The following is an 18,341-nucleotide window of genomic DNA, read 5'->3' as shown; positions in this document are numbered from 1 at the left end:
GACAATGGGAAGCCCCCGTCCTCCGCCCCGTCCCGGCCCAGACCCCCGCGGAGGAAGCGGAGAGAGTCCACCTCGGCAGAAGAGGACATCATTGATGGATTTGCCATGACCAGCTTTGTCACTTTTGAAGCGCTGGAGGTAAGGGGGGTCCCCTCCCCCTGGCTTTCCTTTATGCACGACCCCATTTCGCTGTGCCCGGCTCCGGAGCTTCACCCACTGTGCTCTGGCCGGTCTGTCTGTCTAGGCTGAGATCTTATTGTTGGGGGGAGAACTGGGGGCGCGGACAGACAGGCGGCAGGAGGGCATCGCCAAGCCCTGCCTGGTCTCCGGGTCTCCTCGTTTTCGCTCGCCTTTCCCCTGCGCCCCCTCCCTGCGCCCCCTCCACAGCAGATGGGCATGGAGAAAGGGGTTCAGGCATCACAACAATGCGCCCCCCTCCACGGGTAGCTCTGCCCCTACTCCTTCCTCCTCTCCCTCCCCAATCATGGCTTCTTAGCTGGTGGAAGTCTCTTTGCTGGGTTTGGGGCGCCTGTGGACGGTTCTCTGTGTGCTTTCGACAGAGCCCTATGTGCTTGTGTGTGTGTGTGTCTGTGTAGTGTATACCTTTCCTGGGTGTCCTCGGAACTGGAGACTAACGGTGTTTTGTGGTTTCTCTGTCCCCTCTCCCTGCCTTTTTTTTTTCTTCTGGTGGAGCTGGGGAAGGGGGCGTTTTCTCCTGGTTGGGAGAAAGGAGGGAGGAGGGGAGAGCAGAGAGGAAAGGATGGAATATCTTTCTGTATTCCCCATGGGGCTCTGTTACAGAAAGGGTTAATTATAATATTTGTGCACATATATATGCACATGTGTGTACATGAGCAATTTGGTTAGAGGACAGAAAAAGGTACACCAGGGACGACTGGTGGGAGGAAAGAATAAAATCCTAGCTGGTATCTGAAGGGCTTGTCACCCAATTGTCCCTCTCCCTTTGCTTTTGTGTGTGTGTGTGTGTGTGTGTGTGTGTGTGTGTGTGTGTTTTCTTTTCTCTCTTTTTTTCTTTCTGATTGGCTTTGTGTGTATATATAAGTCTTTATTCCTTGGGTACCTGCAGTGTTGATTTCCAAATGCACATTTTGCTGCCCTCTAACCAGCTTCTGGGGAAGAGGGTGGGTAGTTAGAGGTAGGCTGCCCAGGGGTCAGGGGGAAACAGTCTTTACCTGGATGAATCAGATTTGGTGCTGGTATGGGTCATTGGTCTCTATAAATGTAACCCCCTTTTCCCTCCCCCTGCCTTGTTAACACCATTCCCTTTCTTGCTGTGATTATCTTTTTTTTCCTGCTACTTTTCTCAATTCAAAATCCAGGTTATTTTTAGCTGAATACTATGGCACCTTAATATCTAAATACAATTTACACATCTGTGTATGGGTCTAAATGGTCTAACATTTAAAAAAGTTTTCTTAAAACTTTATAGAAAATTTAAACATATACAAAAGTAGAGAGAACAGTTTGATAAACCCCAATGTACCCAACACCCTGGTCACCAACTGCCAGCTCATGTCTCATCTTGTTTCATCTGTATCCCATGTACTCGACCTCCCCTCCTGGATGTGATATGAGAAATATGTAAATATTTCTGTATGTATCTGGAAATGGTAATGACTTTAAAAAACACCAAACCCCCCACAGTACCATTATCACACCTAAATAAACGAGTTTCCTAATATCATCAAATATCCTGTCAGTGTTCACATGTAAAAGATCCAGCTTTTGTAGAAAAGCTGTAAATTTTTCAGGTTAAAAACAAAGTGGGGAATAAAAATAATGTATGTTTGGTTCTCTGGACAAAGGTAGATCTGTTGGCTGCACATTTGTGTCCAGGCTGGATGGTCAAACATACGTGTGCAGTGGATAAAACCTATGTATGTACTCATTTTGGAAGATTTACTCAACTATCACCATAAAATGTGAGGGCTTATTAGGAAACAGGCAACTAAACTATGAAGTTGGATAGAAATGTATGTGACAGAATTATTATAGATGCTAAGAGTACCCTAAATATATATTATTTTTTGTGTGTGCCTTGTGTTTAGAAATGAAAACAGTTGTCACCATGTAACATCGAGGCTGCTGCTAGTGTTGTGATAAGAAACCAGAAATATTGGCTTATACTGCTAGGCTTGTATCTCATGCCAGTTCAGAGCAATAGCTGGCAAACTGGAGTAGCATACTTGGGATGTTAATGGATGGACACATTGATTTTTGCCTCCCTCTTTAAAAAAGAGGCTCCTGACTCAAAATGAAATGTGCTGATATAAGTTGTTCCAGTCCAACTGTGACTTTACTTTTGCTGGAGCAAAAGTAAGAAACTTGCCTAATGAGAACGCCATTTTTATGCTGATTGTTTTTTCACTGTTGGATATTTAAGATGATGAAAGCTTTGGGAGTAGTTTGAGAAGCCCACACTTTATAGGTAGTAAAACTGGCTGAGGTAGTTTCATATTCTGCAGGGACACTTGTCTTGAGTAATTGCACCCTGAAGTTCAAGTATGTGATTGTGAAGAGTCTCATGATAGAAGATAAGAGGGTAGGTGAGGAGGCTAAAGTTGATCGTGGTGTTCTTTTCATTAGGCATTTGAGAAACAGGATTACCGTTTGGATATGGTATTGTTTATTTGGATATTCTTTGAATAACAGGTTGAGAGTGAATATCCCCAGATGTCATGCCTCATTTAAAAAAAAAGTTGCTTCTAACAAAGTATAATGAAAATGTTGGGGTTCCAGTACTGTCAGTGTACCATGATATGCCAGATAATATTGCCTTTCTGTTCTTATTTGGGTTCCTTTCTGTGTAGTCTCAATTAGTAAGCCATGTGAGTGCTGCAGCTAAAATTTTGACTTTGCAAAATCATTATTACCCCCCGCCCCGTCTGTTGTGCACTGGATTTTTAAAGCATCTTCCTTTTGTACAATTGACCAAGGGAAGCAAAGATGAAATTGGTGGGATTAGCAGACAGGAGGCCAACTGGAGCTCTGCAGGCTTGTAAAAACTAAGGAAGACTCATTTCTGGTGGATACAGGATCAAACCAAGAATTTCATGTGGTCTTCATTTCCTCGCTCTGTTTCAGGGCTCCCCCTGAAACGCTACACATCGATAGTGTAAATAGGCTGTACAGAAGTTGTTGTACTTTTAGTATACCATGTTAAATAGGCTTTAAAATTTATTATGGTCAAATATCATTTATTCAGTTGTTTAAAAAAACAACATTAATCATGTTCCTCATATCAGTCAGCGAATATTTATGGAGTGCCTGATATGTGCAAGGTATTAGAAAGAGTACAAAGAAACTTAAAATATATCTAGCATCTTGAAGGAGTGTACAGTTTAGCTGCTGACAAGTCCTGCACCTACAAAATTTTAAAATTAGGCACTTGGATGCCTAATACCAACGACGTGCAATAGGCTTTCAGAGAATGGGGTAGTGAGTGCCATTGGCTAAAGTATTTGAGAAGGCTTCATGGAGAAGATGGAACCTAAAAGGTTGAAGGGATTTGGATAGATAGGGAAGGAATGTGGGATGGAAAGAGCATTCTAAGAAGAGGGAATAGTGAAGAAGGTGCAGAAAAGAGAGGAGTGAGAAGATGCTATTTGGTTAGGGCTTGGGGGCAAGGAAGGCCTGATGGACATAAGTCCAACATTATGGAAGTCAAGAGTGCTTGTTAGGGGGTCAGGAGACTAGTGGAGAAAAATTCCAGGCTTGGCTGTCCTAACTGGTTGAGTCACTTTGGGAAGTTACTCTCTAAAAGTATCATTTTCCAAATCCATTAGTTGAGAGGTTTAGGTTAGTTTTAGAGCAAAGGTACCCATGCTGGATAGGAACACAGCTTTGCCAGGTGTTCAGAGGTTGTGTTTTAGAACAGAAAAATGTGATCTGCTCTCGAATAGTTTTGGAACTTGATGGACTAGACACAATTCAAGGGGTGACTTGTTAACGTCAGAATTAAGTCTTTTATTATGTGAATGCGAGTTTTGAATATCAGAGAAGGCCATGTGATGTGCCTTATTTCCTAAATTTATTTGACCACAGGACACTTTTATTGTTGGCATTAAAATCCATAATCTGGTATGGGAGATACTGGGAAAGATCTGATAGATCCCTTCCAGGAACTTGGTCATCTCTGAATTTAGGGAGAGTGGGCCCAAGATAGACTACTTGGAAAACCAGGCACAGAAGTTTGAAGTTGCAGCGGAGGCTGCTGCTTAAGTGGGAGTGGTAAGGGGAGTGCAAGGTGTAAATAATGATGATTAGTTCATTTGTCCTCCTGCTCTCTTTTCCTGCCTGGTGTCAGCCCTTTCATTGATTGTTGGCAACCCCACCATGAAGTAAGAATTGGTCAGTGATTTTCATTAATAGCACTTTCAGTGTGATAGCAGCCCAATTCTCATGCCACCAAGCTGCCTCTAGCCCAGGGGTGGGCAAACTTTTTGACTCGAGGGCCACAATGGGTTCTTAAACTGGACTGGAGGGCCGGAACAAAAGCATGGATGGAGTGTTTGTGTGAACTAATATAAATTCAAAGTAAACATCATTACATAAAAGGGTACGGTCTTTTTTTTTTTTTTCCGCGGGCCATAGTTTGCCCGCGGCTGCTCTAGCCAATATGTTATATCCTGTTTTCTTAGTCCCTTCTAGTGTATTGTTGCTTTTTAAGCAAGCTGGAAAGAAGGTTGGATGAAAAAGGGGGTTGGCACTGACCTTAAAATAAAGGTTTCTTTGGCTCGTTTGTGTATGAAGTGCTAGTTCAAGAAAGGTCAGAACCTTTCTGCTGTTTCTCAGCTAGGGAGAGCTGTGGAGATATGTTTTGTTTTTGCATTTTTCACTTTTTATCTTGGGAAGTTTGGAATGGCATTGCAGGGTAAATGGGTCAGTTCCTCCTGCATTTCACTTCTGAAAATGTGCATAACTTTAAGATCTGAGGAGTTCTAAGAGGTGAGAAAGTTTGCAGAAATGGAAGAGTGTGAATACTGTGCTTGGTTATGAATTCAAATATTTTACTGTGTGTACTGAATTTCAGCATTTTACTGCACAGAGATCACTTCAGAAGTATTTGTGTGAGATGAGGAAAAAGATTGTGATATGATGATTCCACACAGTTTGTGTTAGCTGTTGAGATTAACGACTTCAGCTCTTTTTTTGGAAGTAGAGAGAATATAAATGAACCAGTAAATTGAAAAAAAATGAATCACAGAGTTAGTGATTAGCTTTTCATCCTTTCTGAGAGTGTTGTTCTCTAGCTTTCACAGTTAGAAAAGGGTTAAAAAAACAACAACTAGAGCAAACCTAGAGCAAGCTCCGTTAAAAAAAAAACCAAACTAACACAACGGAGCATTGAGAGTGATGAAGAGATTCTGAGATGCAACAGTTCTATATACTGTAAAAAATTGTGATTATTTCGTTTTAAAGAATAATAGGATTAGAAATAAGGTCCCTATGCTGAGAAAATCATAAGTGAGGCCAGCAGTTAAGTAATTTAGGTCTCAATGGCTACAGGATTTGGAAGCCTTTTGGACAGAATGCCTGTAGCACTTTTTTTTTTTTTAAATCCTCACAGGAGGATATTTTTCCATTGAGTTTTAGAGTGGAAGGGAGGGAGCAGTGGGAGGAGGAGGAGGAGGAGGAGGAGGAGGAGGAGGAGGAGGAGGAGGAGGAGGAGGAGGAGGAGACGATGACAGCTATCCATATGGTTGCCTTCCTCATGAGCCCTGACGTGGGCCAGGGATTGAGCCTGCAACCCAGGCATGTGCCCTTGACCAGGAATCAAACCCGGGACCCTTCAGTCCACAGGCCGATGCTCTAACCACTGAGCAACTGGCTAGGGTTTGATGGACTGTGTGTGTGTGTGTGTGTGTGTGTATCCACATGCAGAGAGTGGAGGACAGTGGGTTAGTGGTTTTACATTTTATTTTACCTTATGCTGCATGTAGTCTAATACACTAACTTTGTGAAAGTGCCTCATAGTGTTTTTTTCTCTTTAAGCAACAACACTTTCAGGGTCAGGATTAAACCCAATATTCTGCAGATATAGGAAAAAGAAGATGGAAAAAAGATAGCTGCTATTCATTTGGTAAACTTCCGAAAAAATCAGGGAGATTTGAAAACTCAGGTAATTAAATTCTGGAAGAGCAAGGTAGGAATTAATTTGGTGGAGAGGTTCAAAAATAATTTAGGGACATTGTTAGTTGGGTCAGAGCTGTTTTTCTTATATAATCTGTACCTGTTCCATAGATGAATGCCAATTTTTTTTTCTCGAAGATGGCAAAGAATTTAAGCCTGGGACACCCTCAGTTTGTTTTCCTTCTTCAAAATCTTAGCTGTGATCTTCATTTCTTCTCATCAGTCTGGAGGGTAAGGGGTATACAGTCAGTAGGTATCATTGTAAGATCCAAAGAGTAGGCCCTGTTTATGCTGTTGGTAACAGAGGAGGGGAGAAGTGTATTTCACATAGTATGGTTTCCTTTGCTTGCTTAGGAAGAGACTAGACAAGTGCAGGCTTCTGTGTGTCTTTTTCAGGTCTCTGATTCCATCCTTTGCAAGTGGACCCGTATCCTGAAATGGTGTGTTTTGCTCCTTCTTTGCAGGTGTTTATTTCACATATTAGTGTAAATGGCAGTCTCATCTCAGAATCCAGTTAGATTCCCCACCCACCCACTGCCTGCCTGCCTCCTTCCTTCCCTCCCTCCCAACTGTACTCCCTTCTTCCCCTCTCTCTTCCTTTGCTGAGGTAGATCTATCAAAATTATTAATGCAGTGAATAGAAGGCAATAGATTTAGGAAGTTGTGAATGAAATGTGGCAATTTAAACACTTCAGACCTCATTGTTTGAACTTTGACAGTCTGAGGGAGGGACTCTGATGTTAGTAAATTGCTTGCCACAATTTTCTGGGCTGTTACAGCTCATCATTCTGATTTCCCATTTATATCCAAACCTCTAGTTAGGATCTGCCTGACAAATGACACAAATTGCCAAATTACATACAAATATTTTTTACTTTACTGTCATTTTTGGCTTGCCTCTATACCTCAAGGTGTGCCATACCTCCTTGGTACCTTCAGAGTCCTGGAAAATCCAAGTGTGGTAAAATGGAGGCATAAGAGAGGAGGGGAAAGCCCAGAGTTTGTAAGTAATGGAAAATGACTGGGATTCATTTTTGGCAGAAAGTCTTCAAATTGCAGGTACTGTGTGCTTGCTATTAACTGAAGCATTTTGAAATGACCTGGGCGAGATTCTGAAGCATAGCCTGTGAAGACAAATTGTGACTCTTGTTATTATGGCTGAAATCTGATACTTTCCAACTGCAGTAACATTCTGAATCTGGGACAGGATTTAAGTCAATTCCAGGATCAAATTGTGATGGGACCTGAGGGATGTCGTTTTCCTTGTTATCCCCACACTTGCCCTACACTGCAGCACCGGACCAACCTACCAACCTCATTTAAGGTTTCTACGAAGTTTCTGATGGCAGTGATATTTCAGAGCTTGAAAAGAGGCATTAAAAGAGTCCAGTATTGCAGTTATTCCTCAAAAGTTGTGCTGAAGTAGACTTTTTGTTTTTGTTAGATAGGGTCTCTGTTCACTTATACTTGCTGGCTAAATGTTGTTCAGTGAATAGTTTTCTATAGTTAAAAACTAAGTAGGAAAAAAAACCTAAGAGAATGAGGATGTAGATGGAACAATAGATGAATATTAGATTATCATTTGTTTTTCAGCCACATACTAGAAATTCCACCCTTTCTCTCTGCACGTGTTCAGTTGGCAAAATAATGAAGGTCCAGGATTGTGCTGTTCTAAAATGATTTTATGTAATTCAAGTTATACTTTCACTGCGGCAGAAGGGCAAACATGCATTTGTTATGTTTTGCTGTTACGTGTTACTGTTATTGCATTGCTGTGTATTGTAGTTTGCTCCTTTCTCATTTCTTATCAGGTAATCAGTTTGATTACTTGTGAAAATTACAATTTTGAGCTTAGTGTGTAGAGCATCTTTAGGAGGAGTTTATCCTAAAAGTTAGGACTCAGCTTTTTTCAGAGCAGTCTTTTGATCCACTTCACTCCAGCCATTGTTGGCCAGTGTACTTTTATAAGTACAGATGATGTCTTTAGTGATGTAGTTCTGCCTCTACTTTTGCAAGTGAAAACAGCCCAGAGGTGTTAATTGACCTGCTCAAGAATATGCTGGAAGTTAGAGACTCTCACTGTTATCCCATGAAACTAGGAGATTGTCTGCTTCTTATTAGTACTAAGGATTCCCAAAGACTGGAAATGTTGGAAATTGTTTTTTTTTTTTTTAAAAGTAATACTACAAATGAGAATGAGCACCCATGATTGTAAAGCTTCCAATTTTGCTAAGAATTTTAACACCCCACCCAGACCCCACTTCCCAGAATGAGGATGTAGAAGAAAAAATTATTAGGGTGATGATATGAGGATTTCTCATCCTTGAATGTGTAATGGAAAGCTAAAATAACTATTTGGATATAAAATGACAAAATTTTAACATAATTTTTTGGATGAAATATTTTCTTCAGCCTGACAATTCAGAGAAACTCAGAGTAACTTACAAGTTTAGTAGCAGGACATATGGAACATGTGAACTTTGGAGTATGGTGGAGTTGAAGACTCAATCAAACTTTTCTTTTGCAGCAGAAAGATTCAGACCATTAAATAAATCCACATGGTGTATTGGCTAAGCCATCTTGCATCTTTATGGCTGAACCAGAAAATATATAATAACTTTGTCATGTGTATGTTTTTATAGTCATTCATATAATGAAAAGAAGTTTTCATGAGATTGTAATAACATCAAGATGGATATAATTAAAACAGAAGCAGATTGACACCCCAAATTAAATGCAAACCATAAAGCATGATACCTGAGCAGTGTGCTTTACATTTTTGCTGCAGGGGGCAGTCAGCCAGATATGCAAATAAAGACATTGATGAATTTCTCGGGGTGTGTATGTGGTTGCAGAGAACCCAACTATTTTATTAATCTTTTATCAAGCCTTGTTTAGATTTGCAGCAGCAATGGGATGTATTAATTTGGCAGACCAAATAGCTTAGGACCAGAAAGTAGGAAATAATAAAGGGAAGGACATGATTGATATACTCTGTTATAAATAACACATGCAACTGACAAAGGGGCTGAGTAATCTTTAGATCTGTGCTTGATGTCATTAATGGAGTTGTTAAACCAGGATGTTTGAGTTGAACTTCAGTCAGAGAGGCTGCCTCCCATTTAAAATGCAGGCCTGTCTCTCCTTACACCATGGGCAGGTATGTTGACAAAATTGGTGTAAATGGAATTTTTGTAAATTGGATCAAATGCACCAAGAGAATCTTACTGTGAAAAATGAGTCTTTTTCTTTCTTTTCTTTTCTTTTTTTTTAAAATCAAGTATAGTATTCTTCCTCTCTGCAGGGAAGTTGGGATTTTGGTAGAGTGGGTCTAAGCTGGACATTGCTTTTCCCAAAACACTTTTCTGCGTGTGTTCTCTGTGCTCCTGGAAGAAAGTGTCTGTGAGATTTGCATTTTCTGTTCAGGTTGCATACCTCACTTGGTCTGTGCTTCCAGGAATAATTGGTGGTGATTTGAATAAGCCCGCATCATTCAGATTTCAGAGGTTGGTTTTCAAGTGCGTGCTAAGGAGGGCTTGCGGCTATGCATGTGGAATATGATTTCCATATCTGTTCCATTGGGGAGTCCAGGCATGTCATAACCACTTTAGAGTCATAATTGTACAGAGACACCCTAGCTATAATTTTTCTATATGACAGTTCAGTTTTAAAATTGTAAAGATGCCAAATGCAGGGCTGTATTGTTATTAGGGAAGTCGGTGACATCTGTTATATCTTGTTAACCAGGGGAGGAAAATGCTTTAATCAAAACAGCTAATTATGTCCTCTCAACTGATGAAAGATCTTTTGCTAAATTTTTGGAATTGGCCTTAATGGAAGAATCTGGCCTCTACAGGAACTTGAAGTATATTTACTCCTTTTATTTGAAAAATACTATTGTTAACCGTGGTGACATAAGGGTGTTTTAATTTTGTCAGATTGCTCTTACACTGCGTGTGGGAAGAGATGTTTTCAGAAGTTGTCTAAGCCAGCATGAAGTTTTTGCTTTTGTCCTCCCTCTCACCCGCACAGCGTATGAGGCCCCAGAGGGAGTTTGTATTTCCAGATGTGAGCCTAGGAGGATGATATATGGTGGCTCAGAGCCACCTGGGGAGAGAGCAAATGATAATTACAGGTGAGAGGCACGGGGATAATTCAGCCTGTGTGCTGGGAGGTGCAATTTCACACCTTAATGTTGAAACCTGCTGTGTTAGACAGTTGTGTTGTTTTAAAATTAGTTTTGTTAGTCTAACATAGAAATGGGCCAGATTGTTCCAGGTCACCTTCAGTTGAAGGACTATAACTGTTTTAAAATATTGGAGTATATGATTACAGAAATACTTATTGTTTTTTGAAAAAGTAGTTTCATATGATACCCAAAAGTGTAAAAAACTGTGTTTTTAACTTAGCATATCTACACAGCTTCTAGCTCCCTTGATCACTTTTTAAAATTTGTTTTTAATATTTTGGCAGTATGTCTTTCCACTTGGAATCATTCAGACTTCAAACCTATCCAGTAAAGCCATCCTATTATCTATATTTCAACCAAGAATTAATTTTATCTGCACGTTTCCAAAATCACAGATGATGATGATGATGATGTTGATAATAACAAAGTAAAATTTATTGATAGTCTTAATGCTGGGATATGGAGTAGATCAGAGAAATGATTTATTTCTTAGCTTTCAGAGTATTTTATCTGTCTAAAATGATTTTCCTGTGGATTGAGATCTGGGGGGGTCAGCCTAAAGGAGTTTTGAAGTGTTGACCATGTTTTACTTGGGATCTGGTGGGAGGCTCAAGAGCTATCACATGCTCTGTAATGGCTTATTGTGTGTCTGTTACATGCTCTTGGTCGGTTATATGCTCTGTAATGGCTTATTGTGTGTCACTTAAGAGTATGACTGGAACCTTGAAAAAGCCAGTTTTCTTCCTGTATTTCCAATGTATTTTATTTCCCTCTGTTCTCTACCTTTAGCCTCTCCACCGTTGAGGTTCTCAGAATTGTTGCTTCCTTTGCTCAGTAATCCATGCATAGTAGGTGCTTGATCAGTGCTTATTTAGAGTTGAATTATTTCCTCAGAAATTCCTGGAAAAGACATTTTTGAAAAGGGAGCTACTGTGTATTGAGAACTTCCTCTGTGCCAGGTATTGTGCTCAGAATTTTGTATTCATTAGAGCAACCAATCGATATCCCTGTTTTATGGTTGAAGACACTGAAGCTCAGAGAGGTTAAGTCAGCTTGCCCCCGAAGTCAGTACAAGAGAGGCAGGAAATGCAGCCGTTTATAACCTGACCTGAAAGCTTGTGCTCCTCATCCCTTTCCACTCTTCTCTTTAATATAGATTCATTTTGTGAGAGAGTCCCAAATGGGTCTCTGGTAGACCACATTTGTTCTTTGTTGCTGCTGAAAATTGTCTTGGTTAAAAGGGATTTTTTTAAAGGTATTATAATAGGCTTTAGGGAGGGGAAAGTACCTCATCATCTTTTGGTAAGTTCTTTATTTTCTTTTTAAAAGGTGGAGCTTACATAGGTGGCTGCCACTCCTATAGCTTATTTATTGTTGGTTTTTCTGTTTCTTTCACTGCTTTTCCCTGTATTGAAATCTGACCTTTTCCCAGGTCACATTACTCAGGTGGATTTTTAAGCCTTTGTCAAAGACAAGGGTTCAGGCTCCTAATATTGAGGGTTACTGTTTGTCAGTCCCTGTACTAAACCCTTTCACACACGTAATGTTACTGATTTTTTTACAGCAGCCTCTTGGAGAAGAAGTGTAAAATTGGAGAAGGGACTGGCACCCCCTCAACAGGTCACTATGGGTATAAGCTTATTTTTTTACTATAGTTTCCTAAGTATTTATTTTATTTTATTTTTTTACTATTCTATGAAGTGGCATTTCTTTTGGCAGTCTATTCCACATAAAACAGATCTTTTTACTATTTGTTTTTTGTTTTTTAGCTAGTAGATTCTTTATTTTTCCTAGTGAAAGACCATACTAAATAGTTCTTTGCTTCTCTGGGTATCTTTACCTTAAAGATTCCTGTTGACAAATGGTGCATTATTTTCTGTTATTGTTTCCTTTTATTATACAGCACACATTTGCAAATTGTTCTCCCTTTTCCCCCACTTCACCCTGTAGAGGTTTGTTTATGCTGCAAAGAGTATGCTAACGAATCAGATTGTTAGATTTGCTTCTTACGGAAATCCAAACTGTGATTAGAGTACTATACATACTTGAGAAGCCCCTTCCTTCTCTCTTCTGGGCCAAGATGGGCCTCCACACAGTTCATCCTCTAGGACTTCAGGATTCAGACTTGGCTGATGACCATCTCTTGAGGAGCAGACACACACACACACACACACACACACACACACACACACGTGCCTTCACTGGGCCTGAAATTTCCAAAGACTTCTGTGAATGTGAAGATCAAGCAAATTAAACACTTCTCTGAAAAGTCTCTTTTTGAAGAGAGGAGGCTGTTTCTTGTTGGAATCATCATGCTCTGAGACTTGTAGTCTTGCTCCTCTCTCTCCAGCTACTTCAAGGGACACAAATATCCTTTTGCTCAACCAAAATGGAAATATAGTAGAATTCAATTTTTATCCAAGTTTGTGATCATAGGGGTGACCCCAGTCAAAGCATGTCTTTTGAAATTTAACTATCATTATAGAAATCTAGTGTAATAGGAACCACACCTTTAAGTGCAGGGTCTTAAAAGGGATTTCTGAAACCTGAATATGATATATTTATAAAATAGGAGTTTTGTATTACCTCTAGGGCCTGTCTCAGACTGTAAATACTTAGGTAGGAGCTGTGTATTTTTAACTTTTCCTTGTGTTGTTCCTTACCCCTCTGAGGTTTGTAATACCCCTGCTGTGATGTTTTCCATTAAGGAAACAGTGTGAAGAGGACTGGTAGAGATGTGTGTCACTTTCACTTCAGGGCAATGGATGCCCTCTGTTTACTGTTTACAGATGAGGGTTTCTTTAACATTCTTGTAGATTGCTACATCTGCTGCCCATATTTCATCGGTACTCTTACTTTTTTTAGTATGGTTTACCGGGATTAAGGACAGAGGAATACTAGTATGTATACTCAGGCAGATTTGGAAATTACATTGTTGAAATACAGCCCATATGGTCATTGTAAAATGGTTAGTACTGCATATGATTGCCTTCCCAACGATGTGCTTTGTCATTACTTCCATCTTCCAAGAAGCACTCCTGTAGCATGCTGACAGCAAAGGCGCCATTAGAAAACATATGGACATGCAAAGGCGTTAAATTGTCTTTAGTTTAAGGGTTGGATTACTGTATTAGAGGATGGGTCACCATGCTTTCAATCCATAACTCTTGCTTAGTTCAGCACTGCTAGACTGGATGATAAAGATTTGCAAAAATCCTATATACTTGTTTGTTGAGTGTGTTTCATATCTTCCCCGCAGTTCTGAGGAGGCCTTTTAGCTGTGCAGAAGACCTCATCACATTATTGGAGCCAACAGGCTTCTCTGGGGTGTTTCTTCCAACTGTTCATGCCCTGTGCAGAGTTCTTCTCTAGGATTCTCTCAACCTCTGCTTTCCTAAATGTAAGCCCAAAGCAGGCTAAGCCAGGAAGTCATTTAGATGTAAAAAGGGAGTAAATATTGGAGTCAGGAACCCGCTCGTTGGCTGCCATATTACCAAAATTTATATGCTTCATTATGTAACATCTGTCTCCACGTGGTTCCTGAGTCCACCATCCTTCTTCCTTACTCCCTTAGAAGTGGTGAGGTTTTTGCAGCTTAGAGGCTCAGTGGCAGGTCCCAGAGGCCCAGGGACCACATGACAAGGCATGAAAGAGACACCCTTCCAGCTGCCTTATGGAATTGGATCCCCCCCCCCCCGCCCCATCCAGAAATGCCTTCTATTTGGTTGTAGATATGGATTTGGGGATGCAACAGTTTTGGGACATGGTATGCTTTGAATTTCCAGGGAACTTTATGCAGCTGCCAGTGAATAGTAAGTGAAATTACAGAATGGAAAGTCATTCATCAAATTTAATGTTTCTTGTTGGAGTCTAACAGAAATAACATGGACTTGGAGACTTTCTGAGCAAGAAATGACCTTGGAAAAATTTGGGGCAGTGGGTTTGAGGTACCTTAGGGACACTGAGTCAGCTGTGGGGAGGCCCTGTCCTCGTTCAACCAGAACACCACCATTACCTGTTTTATATATTAGGGTAAGTTTTTATTTGGGAAGAAAAAGGTATTGGGATTCTTATCTTTCATTTAGGAAATCTCAATCACTTCTAGGCAGGCACTGTTGTAGGCACTGTTGTAAGAGAAATAGATATCTGCTCTAATGGAGTTTATATTCTAGCAGGGGTGGAGGACATACTGTATATCATAAACAAATACATATATGTTGGGTGATGATGAGTTTTTTTAAAGCAGGGTACAGATATGATAGTGGGAATGTAATGTATATGCATACATGCAAGTTTTATTTTTGTTTGCAAGTTTATTGCATCATCTTGACACAAAATCATGACGGCAGTGTGAGATGTCTCTCTCTCCCCTTTAGCATATGTGCAATTTTATAGAGGTTCATCTAGGTGAGGCCTCTCTGAGGAGGTGATATTTGAGCAGAAACCCTAGGAAGTGAGAAATCAAGAAATGTGGTGAGTGGGGGGCAGAGCATTCAAAGAAGGGAAGAGCAAGTGTGGAGGCTTTGAGGAAGGAGTGGCTTGATGTGTGAGTAACTGCAGGAGGCAATGGGGGATAGAAGAGAGCAACCCAGTGAGGAGGAGAGGGGCAGAGATGGGGAGGGCCTGTAGGAACTTTGACTTTTAAACCCCGGCAAATTTGAGAAATTTCAAAACAGCTGAAAACAAATGTCCAAAGCCCTTATTTCCCAAACAAAAAAGTCTTTTAATTTCCCCAAGGTCACCCAGCTTAAAACAAGACTTACATGTTACATCACTGCCATCATTCCAGGCATGAGACAGATTTGGTCTCCTCTGCCATTTATGGGTATGGCTCTCCCAAAAGACATGTTTCAAGAATATAACAGGATTACAGTGCTCAGCAACCACAAACTGGGGACTAGCTCTGTTCTTTAGTGCCATAATCCACCACCACTTGGGTAATAATTTTAATGACAAAAACAACAACAGTGATAATGGTTAACATTTATCAAGGACTCATTGCATATGGTAGCCATTGTACCCAAAGCATTGTCACATTGAGCCCTCACGACACCTTTGAAGTAGGTAACATTTTTATTATCATTTTAGAGATGAGGAAACTGAGGTTCAGAGAAATTAAATAATTTTCCTATGGTCATGTAGCTAGAAAATTGTTGAGTCAGGACTTGAGCCCAGACTGTCTGATGTCAGGATCTGCACTGTCTCCTGATGAAGAGGAGCGGGGTGAGCTTATGCCTGGATAAACTTTCATTGGAGTATGCTCTCCTCAACCCCATTTTAAGTTAGTTTTAGAGCTGAGCCTTGGGAGTATTACTGTCGTGTCATAACCCACTTCTGTGTCTGCAAATGTTTGATTATATAAAGGTTTTCACAGACAGTCTGGCTCAGCCCTGGCAACTGCTGATTTTAGGTGGATTGCTGGTTAAGCAGATACCTTTTGGTCTTTCCGAACTAAGTTTGACTGGAACATTTTTCAAGACCTGTGCTGTGGAGTGTTATTACAGAATTCAGGCCAGGGTTTTCAAGTCAGCAGATCTAATTAAATTGGTTTTGATCCCCTACCCCCATCTCCAGCGAAGAAAAAGCCACCAACACCACAGTGCCTGTGTACTCCTTAGGAATCTGAAATCATCTTTTTAATACTTGTGCTTTTGAGGACCAATGTATGATGAACTTGCTTTAGATATATTTGTGTACAAATGTGAGTATATGTGTACATAGGACTATGAAATATTTTGTGAATATGGAATAATGTAAAACATAACATAACCAACACCCATGCACCCACCACCAGTTTTTAACAAACCATAGCACTTTACCATGCTTTTCTTAAAACTGGGTTATTTTTAGTGTGTGCTCTGAAGAGGAAGCAAATCAACTGTTAAGCTTTAGAGCAGGGGATTCTCAAACTTGGCTGCACAACAGAATTGCTTGGGGAACTTAAAAAAAAAGTTCCCCTACCCATGGGAGGGCAGAGGAAGCCCCCACTCCATCACCAGAACTTTTAAACACTCCCAGGGGATTCTGTTGTGCAGTTAGGGCAGAGACTGTGCCTGGAGGAGGGTGTGCAGTTTTTCTTCAGATGCCCAGTGAGCTGTACTCAAAGCCTTTTGGAGACCAGGAATAAGGCATTAGAGCGGCAACTGAGAAATTCAGAAGTGTTGGGAGCTCCTGTTGAAAGTGTTAGGGATGAGCTGACAGTTATAAAATTATCTTAGAAGTCAGGGGACACAGGGTTTCATTTCAAAATCCTGGAGTCACATGCATCTGGAAGGCTCTGAGCTGTTAGATGGCAGTTGATAAGGCTGTGGCCAGAGTCACAGCTTTATCAGTAAGGTATGGGGTAAGATGGACAGTAAGATGTGCCCTCTCACCAGAGTGGCCAGTTGTCTCTGTGGATACATCCAAGGCCATGACATCTTTCATAAGTACTGCCAACTTTTGATTATGCTGGTAGCCTAATGTGGAGCGCCCATACTCCTTCCACCCAGTCATCCATTCAGTCAATGGTTCCTGAGTTTCTTCTGTGTTCCAGGCACTGTTCTAGGCACGGGGGTAAACAGAACTCTTGGTTTCAAGGAATGGCATTGGTGGGGCAGGGGTGCTGTTACATTCTGGTGTCACATTGTTCTTTGGGGTGTCTAACAGAGAAAAGATGTGGTGAAACTGTAATCTTACCCTAGGAAAGCTCTAGGGCAGTGGTTCTCAACCTTGGCTGCACATTAGAATCACCTGGGAATCTTTTAAAAATCCTGGTTTCTGGGCCTCATCCTCTGGAAATTATTTCTTTGTTACTAATGGCCAGTGATGGCGAACCTATGAACTCATTTTTTTGGTTGATTTTTCTTTGTTCAATGGCATTTAAATATATAAAATAAATATTAAAAATATAAGTCTTTGTTTTACTATGGTTGCAAATATCAAAAAATTTCTATATGTGACACGGCACCAGAGTTAAGTTAGGGTTTTTCAAAATGCTGACACGCCGAGCTCAAAAGGTTCGCCATCACTAGTTGTGGCCCCACCCCATAACAAAGAAACAGAATTTCTGGAGGATGAGGCCCAGAAATCAGGATTTTTAAAAGATTACCAGGTGATTCTCATGTGCAGCCAAGGTTGAGAACAGCCAAGGTTGAGAACCAGCAGGGAACCGTTTGGCAGGTGGGAAGCGTTTTTTTGCCTAATTTGTCTTAAATTAAGTGTTTGATTCTGCTTTTATGAATATATTTCTTCAAGAGAGGTTAAATGATAGGACATTGAAAGTTGCAGGGATTTTTGGAATTAGTTGAATTTTATTTTATTATCAGCTTAACATGATGAGAATGAAATAGACATAACAGCTTTAAGTTCAAGTTTAGGGAAGATGCTAGAGAAATAATGATATTTTCTTTCTGCTCATAAATTTGAGGGAAAGGAAGGCAGAAGGGGAAGTTTATTTCTAGAGCTCTACACTGGGTCAGGCTATCAGGTTACTTTCACTGGGAAGACTTAATCAGAAGTGAAACTTAAATCTGCCAGAGTCCTCCACAGCAGTTAGGGAATTGGGCACTGATGAATTTCATTGGATCCCGGAATAGAGGGAATGCATTAGAGACAATGTTTGCAGTCAGTCAATAAAATGGATTCGTGGGGAGAAAATGGAAAGTTTGAGGAAAAAAATACTGAAAAATAAATCGTAAAGCTTTTGGGTTAAGTGGAGGAAGAAAACAGTGGTTGATAAGATTTCCTTGCTGGATGATCATCTTCATCAGGCATGGTTTTTGGTCAAAGAGGGAAAAATAAATCCCATTGTGTAAAAAAATTCTTTATACCTGTATGCTCTTTAAAAAGAATCCTCTAAAATAAAAAGCAAGTGTATATTGTTTTATCAGCCTTTGGATTTCAAACATGGATTTTGATGCCAGGGTGTCAAAGGGTGGGTGGGAAATGAGATTTTTTTTGTTATTGTTTTTCAAAGGATGAGAACACTTTCTTTTTCCAGCTTAGGTTTTCTTGCTGG

The 18,341-nt window shown here is 40.4% G+C and overlaps 1 protein-coding gene across 1 annotated transcript in view; it reads left to right on the top strand.

The window, feature by feature from the left end:
* The first annotated feature begins 6 nt into the window (after positions 1–6).
* The window catches only part of LOC111825885, a 699,632-nt gene continuing 681,297 nt past the window's right edge, over positions 7–18,341 (top strand). The window contains exon 1 of the mRNA XM_023753412.1: positions 7–138. Coding sequence (XP_023609180.1) covers positions 106–138 — 33 coding nt within the window. The 5' untranslated portion in view covers positions 7–105. The remainder of the gene's footprint in view (positions 139–18,341) is intronic.

The sequence above is a fragment of the Myotis lucifugus genome, unplaced genomic scaffold, assembly GCF_000147115.1.
Source record: "Myotis lucifugus unplaced genomic scaffold, Myoluc2.0 scaffold_45, whole genome shotgun sequence".
NCBI lineage: Eukaryota > Metazoa > Chordata > Mammalia > Chiroptera > Vespertilionidae > Myotis > Myotis lucifugus.
Note: the sequence above shows the minus strand (reverse complement) of the source record. Positions and strands in the feature narration are given on the sequence as shown.